The 14,053-nt window shown below is 39.9% G+C and overlaps 1 protein-coding gene across 9 annotated transcripts in view; it reads right to left on the bottom strand.

The window, feature by feature from the left end:
* SIK3 (SIK family kinase 3) overlaps positions 1–14,053 on the bottom strand; it is a 241,093-nt gene that overhangs the window by 111,166 nt on the left and 115,874 nt on the right. For all 9 annotated transcript variants that reach the window (XM_053900455.1, XM_053900446.1, XM_053900447.1 and 6 more), the window contains exons 2-3: positions 9,409–9,525; positions 6,017–6,080 (exon numbers count right to left, since the gene is read on the bottom strand). In XM_053900455.1, the coding sequence (XP_053756430.1) occupies positions 6,017–6,080; positions 9,409–9,525 (181 nt within the window). The remainder of the gene's footprint in view (positions 1–6,016; positions 6,081–9,408; positions 9,526–14,053) is intronic.

The following is a 14,053-nucleotide window of genomic DNA, read 5'->3' as shown; positions in this document are numbered from 1 at the left end:
ATCATGTGGGTTTTTTTTTTTAAGTTTATTTATTTTGAGAGAGACAGAGACAGCACGAGTGGGGGCGGGGCAGAATGAGGGAAAGCCTACGCAGGCTCCTCATTGCCAGCACAGAGCCCAACACGGGACTCAAACTCATGAAATTGAGATCATGACCAGAGTTGAAGCCAAGAGTCAAATGCTTAACCAACTAAGCCACCCAGGTGCCTCAGATCATATGTTTTTAACTCTCTTTATTTATTTATTAACAATCACTGCTTCTCCATTGGATTATTCAATCCATTTACTCTTAATGTAATTACCAATGCATAGTTGACCTTGAAAAACATGGGTTTGAACTGCATAGATCTACTTATAGGTGAATTTTTTTTTTTTTAATGAATACAATACAGTACTGTAAATGTATTTTTTCTTACAATTTTAGCAAAATTTTCTTTAGCTGACTTTATTGTAATAATATAGTAATATAGTATATGATACATACAATCATACAAAATATGTATTCAACTGTTTAGGTTATCAGTAAAGTCAACAGTAGGCTATTAGTAGTTAAGTTTTCAGAAATCAGAAGTTATACATGTATTTTCGACTGCATGTGGGGGTGGGGAAGGGGGTCCACAGTCCCTCACCCTCAAGGGTCAACCCTAGTCAGATCTATGCCTGCCGTTTTACTTATTTTCTTCATATTTCATGTAATTTTTGTTGTTCTATTCCTCCATTACTGCTTTCTTTTGCATTTAATGAATATTTTCTTTTTTTAATTTTAACGTTTTTTAATTTTTTTTAACGTTTATTTTTGAGAGACAGAGAGAGACAGAGTATGAGCAGGGGAGGGGAAGAGAGAGAGAGAGAGAGAGAGAGAGAGAGAGAGAGAGAGAGAGAGAATATCTGAAGCAGGCTCCAGGATCTGTGCTGTCAGCCAAAAGCCCCATGCGGGGCTCAAACTCACGACCTGCAAGATCATGATCTAAGTTGAAGTCAAAAGCTAAGCTGACTGAGCCACCCAGGCACCCCATTTGGTGAATATTTTCGAATGAAGTATTTCAATTTCTTTAATAATTTTTTATAATTTAAAAAACTTTTTTTTAGTGAATGCTCTAGTGCTTACCCTATATATTTTATCTTATCCAAATGGCTTCTAGCTTATATTATCTTAATTTTGCAGTGACTATATGGAACTATTACTTCTTTATAGCTCTATTCCTTTTACTCCCTTTTGTAATAATTGTTCAATAAACATGACATCAATTAATGGTACAGATCCAACAATACATTGTTATAATTTTTCTTTACCGTCTGTAGTGAGTTCCTTAGCCCAGTGTAGTTTTTATCACACACCTCCTTTGGGCTGTTACTGGCAAATATATTTCATATATATTGCATTATAGGGAATGCATTTTTTATATACATTATTTCATAAACTGCTTTTTAAATATGTTAAGAGAAGAAAGGAGAAAAGTATGCATCTCCTGTCTTTTACAATTACATAATTACCTTTACTGGTGCTTTTTATTTTTTTATGTAGACTCAAACTACCATATGGGGTTACCTGCTTCTACCCTGAAGAACTTCCTTTAGTATTTCTTGTAAAGTGGAGTCCTCAGTTTTTGATTATCTGGGAATTCTCCCAGTTTTTTATTTTTGAGAGGGAGAGGGAGAGAGAGAGAGAAAGAGAGAAAGAGAGAGAGAGAGAGAGAGAGAGAGAGAGAGAGAGAGGAAGAGAGAGACTGAGACAGAGAGAGAGAGAACACATGCACGCAAATTGGGGAGGGGGAGAGAGAAACCTGAAGCAGGCTCTGTACTGACAGCACAGAGCCTGACACAGGCGGGGGGTTCAAACCTATGAACCCTAAGATTATGACCTGAGCCCAAGCCGGATGTTCAACCAATTGAGCCACCCAGGCGCCCCATCTCCCAGGTTTTGATTATCGGGGAAAGTATTTATTTTGCCTTCGTTTTTGAAAGACACCTCTACTGGGTGTCTGTAAGATTTTGGTTCATAGTTTGTTTGTTTTTTTTTTCCTTTGAGCACTTTGAAAATGTTATCCTATTGCCTTCTGGCCTGCATTGTTTGCGCTAAAAAGTCATTGCTAACCTAATGGGGTTCCTTATGAGCGACATGTCATTTATCTCTCATTGCTTTCAGTATTTCCTCCTTGTCTTTGACTTTCACTATTCTTTCACTATGTAACTGTTTCAAGATCTCTGTGTTTAATACTACTTGGATTTTGGGGCACCTGGGTGGCTCAGTCGGTTACACACCCGACTTAGGCTCAGGTCATGATCTCGCAGTTCATGAGTTCAAGCCCCGCGTCGGACTCTGTGCTGACAGCTCAGAGCCTGGAGGCTGCTTCGGATTCTGTGTCTCCCAATCTCTCTGCCCCTCCCCCCTTGTGCTCTCTCTCAAAAATAAATAAAAATATTTTTAAAAATACTACTTGGATTTTGTTTAGCTTTCTCCATATTTAGGTTATTATTTTTCTACGATTTGTGAAGTTCACAGCCATCATTTCCTCTCATATTTTTTCTTTTCCTTTCTCTCTCACCTTCTGGTCCTCCCATTAGGCTTATGTAGTTGCACGTCCTAGTGCCCACGTTTCTCTTAAGTTCTGTTCCTCGTTTTGCTCCCTCTTCTTGAAATTACATATTCTCCATCGATCTATCTACACTACACGTTTGCTTCGTCTTCTGCCAGTTCAAATCTACAGTTAAGCCTCTCTAATAAATTCTTTCTTTCAGTCATTTTACCTTCCTATTCCATGATTTCCATTTGGTTCATTTTTTAAAAAATGATTTCTATTTCTTTATTGAAACTCTAATTTGATGTGACATTGTCACCATATCTTCCTTTACCACTTCAATCGTGAGTTCCTTTATTTCTGTGAACACGTCTATAACGGCTACCTTAAAGAAACTGTCTGGTGTCTCCGACAGTTTCTTGGCTTGCTTTTTTTCCAGTGCATGGGTCATTCTTTCCTGTTTCTTTGCATGGTTCATATTTTTTTTGTTGTTGGAAACTACACATTTCAGATAATATATCATAGCACCTCTGGGTACTGGTACACTTCTCCCCTTCCAGCACGTGTTACTGTTATCTGCTTGTTTATTTGTTTCGTGACTAATGGACTGTGTCAGTGAAGTTTATTCTCCCATAGTGTTCGGCTTCTGTTGTTGTTCCACAGGGAAGCACCGATTTGGTATATCCACAGTTACCCTCAGCTCACGGGATCTCCATGGTTGGGGAGGGCTCTCTTCCTGTCTTTCCTCAACCACACCCAGCTGTTAAACTCCAATAATTGCTGGCTGGTTGCTCTATTGTTTTCAACAATGCCCTGGGGAATAAATTGGTCTTTAAACAATCAAATTCTGATTCCTTTGAAGGAATAGTTTCTGAGATCAGTGTTTGACTTTTGTTCGGACCTCTGGAAGGCTCATTCGATGTTTTATTCCCTGGATCTCCTATGGGGTAGCTTGTACCTTGAATCTCCTCTCAAATGCCTTTACCACAACCTCCACTGTTCTTATGAATGCTTTTAGCCTTGAACTTCTTCATACTCTGCTGCAAATGAAGTCAGTTCCTTTGTGAACAAATTAGGAGCTATGTCTTAAGGTCTGTGCCTCTCTTTAGGCAAATCTCTGAGCCAGGGGTCTGAAGTGAGCTGTGGGGGACAAAGGCAAAGTTCCCTCCGAGTGGCACTCCCACTATAGGAGCAGAGAGCTCACTGGAAGGAGAGGGGCACAGTCTGGGGTCCTCTCAGTTTTCCTCTCGTGGGATGGAACTACCAACTTACAATCTGAGGCAAGAACAGTCTGGGCTCCAATATTCTCAGTGTGCTGCAACCAAACTCTACAACTAGAGGCTAGGCAGAAGAAGGGAGTCCCTGCTCCTAAACTACATTCACCCAGGACTTGGCGGTAACAGGCAGCTGGGGACTGGAAGAGAATGCTGATGTCCTGTTCCTCCAGGAGCCGTTAGTCTAGGTTAGAGTTGGAGGGTGCTGTAGTCTGAACTGGAATCTCCCCCTGAGTTGACAAGGAGGGAGAAGTAATGGTTTAAAAACCACAGCCTCATTTCTTACCAAATTTTCACAGATGCTCTTGAATAAATGTCTTCATTTGCTGTTCACACTTAGAACCATGGTTTTGGGGGTTTTCAGCACTTTTCACGTTTCACTGGGAAGCGGGTCAGCGGAGATCCTCATCCTGTCATGACAGATGTCAACTGCCCAGTTGTTCTTTGACATGGAAGTGAAGGAAGCAAAGTGCTAGGGATCTATTTGTGTGATATCGTTTAATCTTCACAACTGTGAGGCAGATATTAAAGACCTCACTTTTACAGACCATGAAACTGAGTCCCAGAAGCATTTGATAACTCGCTCCAATCAAAACAGCAAATAGGGGGCAAGTAGCTGACTCAAAACCAGGTCGAACTGCCTCCAAAGTTCATGTTCTTGATCATGCCCATCTTTTCATCTTTTATAAGCCTTTCCATCCTTTTAAAAACCTGAGCTCATGCAATAGTCATATCCCTGTGCAGTCACAATGATTTATTTAGGTAATACATCATTTTCTTTTTCATCTAGGTCTTTTATAATAATACCAAGAGAAGTACTATTCTGTTTGTTCATGCCTTAAGCTACATTTCCACAAAGAATCTCTAACCAGGGCATTATTACCTTTTCTGTACTTTTAAAAACTGTTTTTCTGAAGAGCAAGGTAGATCTGATATGCAATGGATTTGAGTCTTTGATTATTATAAATATTAAGATGACAAGGCCTCTTTTCTCCCAAGACTACTATTGTACACAAGCACATACACAAAGTCAATTAAAAATATTATTAGGAAATGAAAATACACCCTTGAAAAAAGACTCTGAAGATTTTTAGGCCCGAATTGTAAGATTTCAAGGAAAAGTTTTAACACACACAGACGCAAAATCCATACAGTCACAAATGACCAGTCACTAATAAAAAGATTCTACTGTAGGGGCCCCTGGGTGGCTCAGTCAGTGAAGCGTCTGACTTTGAGCCCCGCATCAGGCTCTGTGCTGACAGTTCAGAGCCTGGAGCTGCTTCGGATTCTTTGTCTCCCTCTCTCTCTGCCCCTCCCCCACTTGCGTGCATGCTCTCTCTCTCAAAAATAAACATGAAAAAAAAAAAAAAAAGAAGATTCTACTTTCAATGTTATCTCATACTTTTAAATACACTTAAAAACTTAAAGAAAAAAATCTGACCACAATGTAAACTAAAACACAATCCAAAAAATAAATAAACTCGATGAACCTAAAGAAGAAACATTTCTCTGTACTTACCAAACAAACAAAAAAAATTAAAAATAACAAGATATGTGAATCTAAAAGTGAAAAGTTTAGCCTTTACCTCTACTGGACTCCATTTATCACTGTTACAAAAAAAAAAATTTTTTTTTCCTTTGGCCCGTTTTTACCACCTCAAAAAGTCTGATTTCCTGGTAACAAATCCCACTGTTTAATTCTGATGTTGTGTTAAGTGTTTAAGAAAAAAAAAAAAGTTACTGCAGACAGAACCTCGCAAACTATAAGAATCATCAAGGGAGCCGGGAACATGCAGTAAGGAATACAGTTACATGTTATATGTAAACAAAATTTAAAGAAAGCATTAGAATGAGACTGTTGGCTCCAAGGGGCTCCTTCACACAAAACAGCCCATACACTGCGGGGGTTCTGCCACACAAGGTGACCCCAGGCAGATGTAGCAATAGCAAAGACCCTTGGCTGCAGGCACCTGCTGTATGTTCAGTAGGGAGGTTTGTTTTTGCAGATCTTTAATCCCAACTGTTACCACCTGATGGAAATAAACAGAACACCTCTGCTGCGGAAACAAAGAGGGTGAAGGGACTTAAACAGGTAAACCAAAATAAATGAAAATTCTTGATTGAAAAGGACAGCATCACGTGACAGCCACTCATTGAATGGCTATTTTAGGTTTGCAACAGTGTGCTCAATAGCTCTTTAAAGAATGCAATAGAGGTACTTACCAAATATTTCCCCTCCACTAGCATATTCTGTCACCAGATAAATCATCCGTTCTGTCTCCATAACCTGGTACAAAGGCAGGAAAGCGACAGATAGTGACACAAATGACAGGCTGATATCATGGGAAGAGAAACTAATGAATCCTCTTTTGTTGTCTGAAATATTAATAACCATTACTGCTTACAGGAAACTTAAAACACTGGAGGGGAGACACACATAAATGCTATCAAGAAGAAAGGGGGGAAATAGGGATCCCTTCAGGTTCTTAAACATAGGAAGGATTTACTACTTGAGACGGACGTTTTGTTGTTTCATGAGGCCTCTGCAATCTCGTAAGCTCCACAAAACTGAGAAGCAAAGAAGCTGCCAAAAACCAGAAAATTCACATTCGACACTGATCACTTCCAAGTTCAAAAATGTTCCCCCCAAGACCCAATCAAAACAAAAAAAGCCTAGGGAAAATGGTGGGAATCACTTAAGAACTGCATAGAAATCACATATGGATATGTTTTTTTAAGGGACAGGACAACTTTCCTCCCTGCCATCCATTTCTTCAAAACTGGGAAGAATCATGTAAATATTCAACACTGCAATATAAATTACTCATCTGTATTTTCTTTTGGTCCCTATTTTGCCTTTTTTATTTAGTTTTATTGTGTTGGCAGTCCTTTCTTCCTTTTTTACCTTTATCACTAAATATTTTTTAAGGTAATGTATGAGTATATATGCTCATGATAAATTTTTTAAATGCCGGTATATGAACAAAAGGCCAAAGATTTTCCTCTTCCCAGCCCCCTCATCCTATTCCCCCAAAGGAAACACTGTCCATAAGTCATTTATTCCGTATCATTCTAGAGCAATGCTGATCAACAGAAATACAACGTAGGCCTCATCTATAATTTTAACTTTTCTAACAGCCATATTAATAAGTTTTAAAAAAGTATTTTTAAAATTTAGTATTTTATTTATCCCAGTAGTCCAAAACATTATCATTTCAGTTCCTCATTTGCTGTAGCTACATTTTGATACTCAATAGCCATGTGTGGCCAGTGGCTATCATACCGGGCAATACAGCTTTAGACTTGCACCATAATTCATTGGTAATTATTTTGCTCAATTATTTCCCAGTTACTTGACCTTTGATATCTTTACACATCAATATCATGTAACAGCATTATGTGTTATAATAGTAAATCTCTTCTCTTCTTCGGTATGGTTTCATGGTAATCTGTCACATGAGTGCACGTTACTTTCTCAATTTAGTAACTGTATTGTACTTTTTTTCTCTTTAATTTTTAAAAACCATATACTGGTAGTATTAGCTCATTGTTTGTTACATGCATTGCTTCCAAGATCTTCCTGTATGTTGATTAACACAACAAAATGTCAATGCTCTACATATATGCAGGTGTTGAGTAAAAAAAAAAAGAAAATTTTAAAAAATCGTATATCTCCTGGGACGCCTGGGTGGCTCAGTGGGCTAAGTGTCCGACTTCAGCTCAGGTCACGATCTCGCGCTCCATGAGTTCGAGCCCCGTGTCGGGCTCTGGGCTGATGGCTCAGAGCCTGGAGCCTGCTTCCGATTCTGTGTCTCCCTCTCTCTCTCTGCCCCTCCCCCGTTCATGCTCTGTCTCTCTGTCTCAAAAATAAATAAACATTAAAAAAAATCGTATATCTCCTTTGTACCCCCAGGTCTTTTATTGACTGTAAATGTTCTTTTACTCTTAAATTTTTCAGTAGTTCAAAAACTTTCCTATACAGTTACCTATATTTGGCTTCCTCTACAAATTGACGATTTGGCAAATGACCTGAAAACTACCTTGATACTATTTATAAAGACAATTTGACAGCCATTCACCCTGGCAGCTCAGAATCCCCTATTAACAATACTAGCTGCCAGAGAGCAAAATTAAAGCTTAAAAGAGGGCATTGTTCAAAGTCATGCCTGAAACTGAGACTTCTTATAAGCTAATGAAATCCTGGCTAAGAAAGATAAACTTGGAGAATTCAGTTCTAAGGTTAATACCTCCAAGTTAACCTCTTGAGGAAAGTTGGCCTAATAACCCTTCAATTATTTAAAGATGATTTATTTTAAAAAGTGAGGTCAAGAAGTTTACTCAGTTGATCAGGATAGGAAGGAAACAGAGGTTAGACACCTCCGAGTTTGCAGACGTTAAGTCTTCAGGCAACACCAAGAAGCTTTCACGAGTTTGCTTCTGGGGCACAACGTAGGTGTGGCTCAACAGAATTTGGTCTGATAAATTTCAACAAGTCGGCTCCTGCTGATCTAATTCATTTCATTATGTGAACAGCTGATGCCAGAAAAGAGCCCTAAAGCTGTAGCCTTAACCACACACACTAACATCACAACATGCTTTCCTTTCCATAAAGTTAATAGACTCTGAAAGCCTGCCCATTGTGCCTCCACCCTTACACATGGTGCCATGTCTGGGCCAGTAACCTTTACTGCAGAGTAACAGCAGCAAATGAACCGAGTGGGTGGCCACTTCCTGAACAACTAGGTAATGGCTGTTCTGGTAGAAAGCAGCAAGCAGGGCTGGCCTTATGCAGAGACAGAGCTTGTGACTGCCAACACACTGCAATTTGAGAAGCACCCCAAAGCCCCACCTCTCCCAAAATATCTCTTCCACCAGCCTGCTAAGGCAAGGTCCTCTCTTCCTATCTGGCTTGAAATTCCAGCCATTAGACTTATTGCTTTTGCAGTAAAGCAAGGGAATTGTTGAGGGTGGCATGAAATATGCATGCTTCTCGGGAAGGTAAGAAAACTAGAAGGGAAATCTCTTCCATTACACAAAATCAATCTCACGGTTACCAAAATAATCAAATGCTACCTCAGAAAACGTAATCTAGGACCCTACTAGAAAAGAGGTGGGTTCTGACTGACCAAAGAGGCCATAGTTAAAATATCCTTTTCCATCATATGTCATACCAGGATCACAGAAATGAGCATTTAAGTGATGTTAGAAAAAGATAATGTTATATTCACCTGTAGCTTTTCATCCCTAAGAATTCTCTGTTCCTTCTGGCTTTCCCATTCTGTTTTAGGATTTGGACCTACATAAATCAGTTCTTGTCATCTTCTGAATAATCTTTTTGTGTAATTCTCACAAAGAATGGTCCCCAAGCTTTAAAGAACAAATGTAAAAGGCCTACATGGGTAAGGTAGAGCTTATTAGTAAAGAGCCAGGTAAAACATGAGTGCTGAATGTGGAGATAAAAGGGTGGGGAAAACAGGAGGATAAACATATGAACACAGAAACCAAGAAAAGCTGGAGATGTTCACCCAGACACTTTTTCCGCAAAGGCACCTATACACATAAAATGACCATCCTGGATTCTTCGCTGCCATACGCTACCCCACTAGGGAACCTACCTGGTAGAGCCTGATGATGTGGGGGTGGCAAAGCATTTTCATAATTTGAACTTCCCGGAAAATCTTCTTCAAGTTTTCTTCATCCAGCTGGGTCTTGTCTATGATCTTGATGGCAACCTGAGAACAGAGGAAAAAAATTTACTCTGATGCATTATTAAAAGCAGTTTACTACGTACGGAAAATTAAATCCACTTGAACACATTATATTCCACAAAATATAAGTTGCCAGTATTGTGTTTACAGAATGTCAATGAAGAAAATGAATTTACTTTTTAAAAAGTCAGGAAATGTATTCCTAGCAAGTTGGTTTCAAAGGAACAGACTCCAAAAGCTAACGGGTGTTTCTGCCATTTCTTAAACCACTCCTACAGTAAAACCTTATGGCAAACAAAATACTTCAGTGCTCCACAGATGTGGTCTCATTCTGGGAAAATCATGCTCTGATGCGGGCCATGAGATGTTGGGCCTCTTATTAAGATAAGAGGCTTGTATCACAAGTACATGATAAGTCGGTAAGACTGGACCAGAAATTACACGGATGCATCCCACATCTCACCAGATGCTTGCGTAACTCCACAGTCCTGGGGGTGGAACAGGCTGGTAGCAGCAGCGGTCACTATACACTGAACATCTGCTGGGCGCCGAGCATTGCTCTTCGTGCTTTCCGAGTACTAAATCATTTAAACCTCACAGTACCCTACATTATTATTAACCTTATCTTACAAATACGGAAACTGAGACATACAGAGATTAAGTAATTTACTCAAGATTAAGTCATGTAAACTGGCATGTGGTAGATCCAGGATTAAAGCCCAGGAAGGTTGACTTTAGAGTCAAATTCTCAACGGTAATGCTATAAAAATCTGAAGCTCTTTCTGTACTGCAGATACACTCCTTCAGCATCAAACATCTATTTTGCTCATCATTCTTAAGACATCCAGCAGCAGGTACATTTTAAAACAGAATGAAAGATGAAGAACGTTTATAATCCATTGTATCTAAACTTTGTCATTATTCCCAGTGAATGAAATACTCAAAATATTGTGTTGCCCCAAAACATCTGTATCTCCATCTCAGTCAATCAGCAAGTAGGCAAAGAATATTAGTTTGATGAAGGACCAAGACAAGGTAAATTCTAGCTCCTTTCAATACTAAAATTCTGTGATTCCCCACACTGAGAGAGGGAAAGGAAGTTTACTAGTAAGAAAAAGAAAAGAAAAACCAGAGAAGCAAAATTTCAACAATAAAAATGTTCAGTCCAGAGCAATAAAGACTGTAAAGAACCATACATGGGAGATGATTCAAATGTAAGAATGACTAACATAAAAGTAACTCTGGAGTTGTTTCAGATGTTAGAATGAAGACTAATGGGAGAAAGGCCCAGGGAGACAAATTTCAGCTCAATTCAAAGAACATTTAAGCCCTGCCTAATGATGGAAAGTAATAAAGTGAGCTGGATGTAGCTCAGCCTACAATAATTAAATCAGATGCAGCCTTAACTTCAAGGGACTCACAATCTAGTTGGGGAAAGACATGTGTGAAACAGACAACAATACAACGTTGGAAACACAATCGGCAAAGCCAAGTACAAGTTATGACGGTAGAAAGGAGGATCGAGTGTGACCTTCACCTACGGGAGAAGCTGACCTACAGAAAGACTTTACCAACAAAGCAGAACTTGAGAAAAGAAAGAAGTGGGACAGGCAGAAAAGAGGGTAGGAAATCTTACAGGAGAAATAGTAAAACTGTTAACAAATCTCACCAGCTGTCTGATCTCCTATAAGAAGCCTTGCACCAAATCACCCCAGATTAGCGGGGATAGCTCAGTGGTAGAACATCTGACTGCCTATCACCCTGGACTGTTAGCGTTTCTACTTCTCCTCATTACTGTGCCATATATCACATACAGGACCTTAACTCCAGCAATTAGTCTGGCATCTGCACCTGGTTCTCTAAGAACGGCTCCCAAAACAACTGGGGGAAAAAAAATCACAGTTTACAATGTCTTTTTATATAACAAGTATCTGGGTCTTAATTAATTATTAATAAAATAGCACATCATACTTTACAGATTACTTTCATATACGTAACATGCTTATAAACTTGCAGCCATATGCCGTGGCAGAGCTTTCCAACTGGTGTGCTAGAAATGGATTACAAGTGTACCCAAGGCCATGGGTCAGGGGCAGTGGATCACCTCCGGCCTCAAGAAACCTCATCTGTCTACCCCAGAGAAAATATGATCATTTTCTGCGTATGCCACAACACACAAAAAGTTGGGAAGCAATGCTAGTTTTGCTGATCACCAACTGTCCAAGGACTGGGCCTCAAATCCCCTAACCCGCCTATGCCTACCAATGGATGGCATTGAAAAAGTAATGGGGGGCGAGGATGAAGACAGTTAATGAGGGCTTTTAATGCATTTAACCATATTTTTGTACTTCTTCACACCCAATACTGAGTCACACTGTAATTGGGGGAGTCATACAGTAGGGCCTCCTAATTCACGTGAACTCATTCTGAATTTCACTGGCTCTCTGAGGCAGTAAGATTTTCATAAAGGGAAAGAGAAAACCAAACCTAATCACCTATGAGAACAAACTGGCTTTAAGATCTTATATTCTGTGCACCTAATAAATATTTTTAATTTAATAAAGATAACGGTATAGCATGGATGTAGTTTCACATTTCATAACAAGCAATCTGACTTCACATAGAGGGAATACGGTCCTACGTACTGAAACGTATCCCTGTCTTTTCAGGGAAAATTGCATTAAGTATAATCTGTTCTTAGAAGGCGGAAGCAGAGAGGTTTTAATACATTAAAACATCAAATTCCTGTCTACTCTTCAATGAGACTCAAGATTCAACAAGACATAGGCAAAGCTTTGCCTACCAGCTGAATACAGTGTCAAGGGGAAGGACTCTGATGTCAAGCTGCCTGGGTTCGAAATCTTGGAGCTGCCCTTTAATGTATAACTTGGAGCAAACTATTTAATTTTTCTATGTCCCTTACCTCAAAACTGTGGGCAACTACTGAACCTGCTTTAAAGGTTGCCGGGGATGTACTAAGCTGATGGATGCAACCTGCTTAGTACAATGCCTGGCATGTGGTAAACACGCAATACACATTAATTATAGGGACGGCTGTCGTGATTTGTTTTCCGGAATCAAGCCTTAAACTTCAGGCATTCCTCGGAAAAAATGAGATTTGCTTTACTCAACAACATAATCCTGGATCTCAAAAACATCAGTCCCTTAAATCGAGGGGCAAGTTGAGGGGACCAAGAAGCAAAAGAGCTAAGAATTTGTGGGCAGCATCCAGAACCAACTGGTTACTTCCAGCTGATGTGGGAAGAACATGGAAGGAACGTAGCTAGCGGGGAAAATGCATTCCATTTGGGAAAGTCACACCAAGCCATAAGATGGAACCCACAGCAAGACCTGATCCTGAGGGCTGGGCCAGGGACAGCGAGCTCTGCTACTTCATGGCAGGCCGGGCTCCCCGCCCTCCACACTAAGTACTAACACCAGAGAGGAGGACACACATGTTACTTGGCTCCAATTTTAGCTGCAAACTGAAAAGTGGAGATTTTCGAGAAAATGGAAAAATACCGATGAAACAGAGAAGCTACCAAGTCAGAGAGCAAGGAGCTGGCGAGCAGGTATGATTATTTTAAGAATACCTGAAGAGATCAATGATCATGAATTTTCATGGCTACAGATTACTGGTGACTACATAATAAACGTTTTAAAGTACATGCCAGTTGCTTGAATTTTTTTTTTTAATTTATATTTGAGAGAGAGAGAGAGAGAGAGAGAGAGAGCGTGTGAGTGGGGTAGGGGCAGAGGGAGAGGGAGACAGAGGACCCAAAGCAGGCTCTGCACTGACAGCAGAAAGCCTGACGCAGAGCTCGAACTCATGAACCGTGAGATCATGACCTGAGCTGAAGTCGGATGCTCAACTGATTGAGTCACCCACGCATTCCCCTACTCCGCCCCAGTTGCTTAAAAAATGAAATGCATCCACAACAAAAGGTTAACTGCTAGGTAAACAGAAGATAAACTCTCAAAGAATGTGTTTAAATTTTGGTGCTGAGGGGCGCCTGGGTGGCTCAGTCGGTTGAGCGGCCGACTTCGGCTCAGGTCATGATCTCACAGCTCGAAGGCTCGTGAGTTCGAGCCCCGCGTCGGGCTCTGTGCTGACAGCTCAGAGCCTGGAGCCTGCTTCGGATTCTGTGTCTCCCTCTCTCTCTGCCCTCCCCTGCTCATGTTCTCTCTCTCTCTCTCTCTCTCTCAAAAAAAAATAAAATAAACATTTAAAAAAAAAATTTTGGTGCTGAAAAATCTATGAATCACATCCCTGTACTTAAATATAAAAAGCGTAACAAGTGAAAAAAGGAAACTTCCAACACACTACCAAGGACCATAGATTTCTTAAAGTTTCTTGTTCTACACAGAATTCTTTTCTCTTACTAGGAGCAGGATTTTATGAACTGACACTAATATTAATTAAACATGGCACTGTATCAAATATGTTGCTGAACAGATACAGCTTGCTGGGAGTCTCTACCCAAGAGATTTCCATTCAACAAACTCTCCTTTTTTCATTGGCATGTGGTATGACAAAAAATTAAACTCAGAT

This window comes from Panthera pardus, unplaced genomic scaffold (assembly GCF_024362965.1).
Source record: "Panthera pardus isolate Hobbes unplaced genomic scaffold, ASM2436296v1 HiC_scaffold_12, whole genome shotgun sequence".
NCBI classification, from domain to species: Eukaryota; Metazoa; Chordata; class Mammalia; order Carnivora; family Felidae; genus Panthera; species Panthera pardus.
The sequence above is the reverse complement of the archived record's forward strand: the minus strand, read 5'-3'. Positions and strand labels throughout refer to the sequence as shown.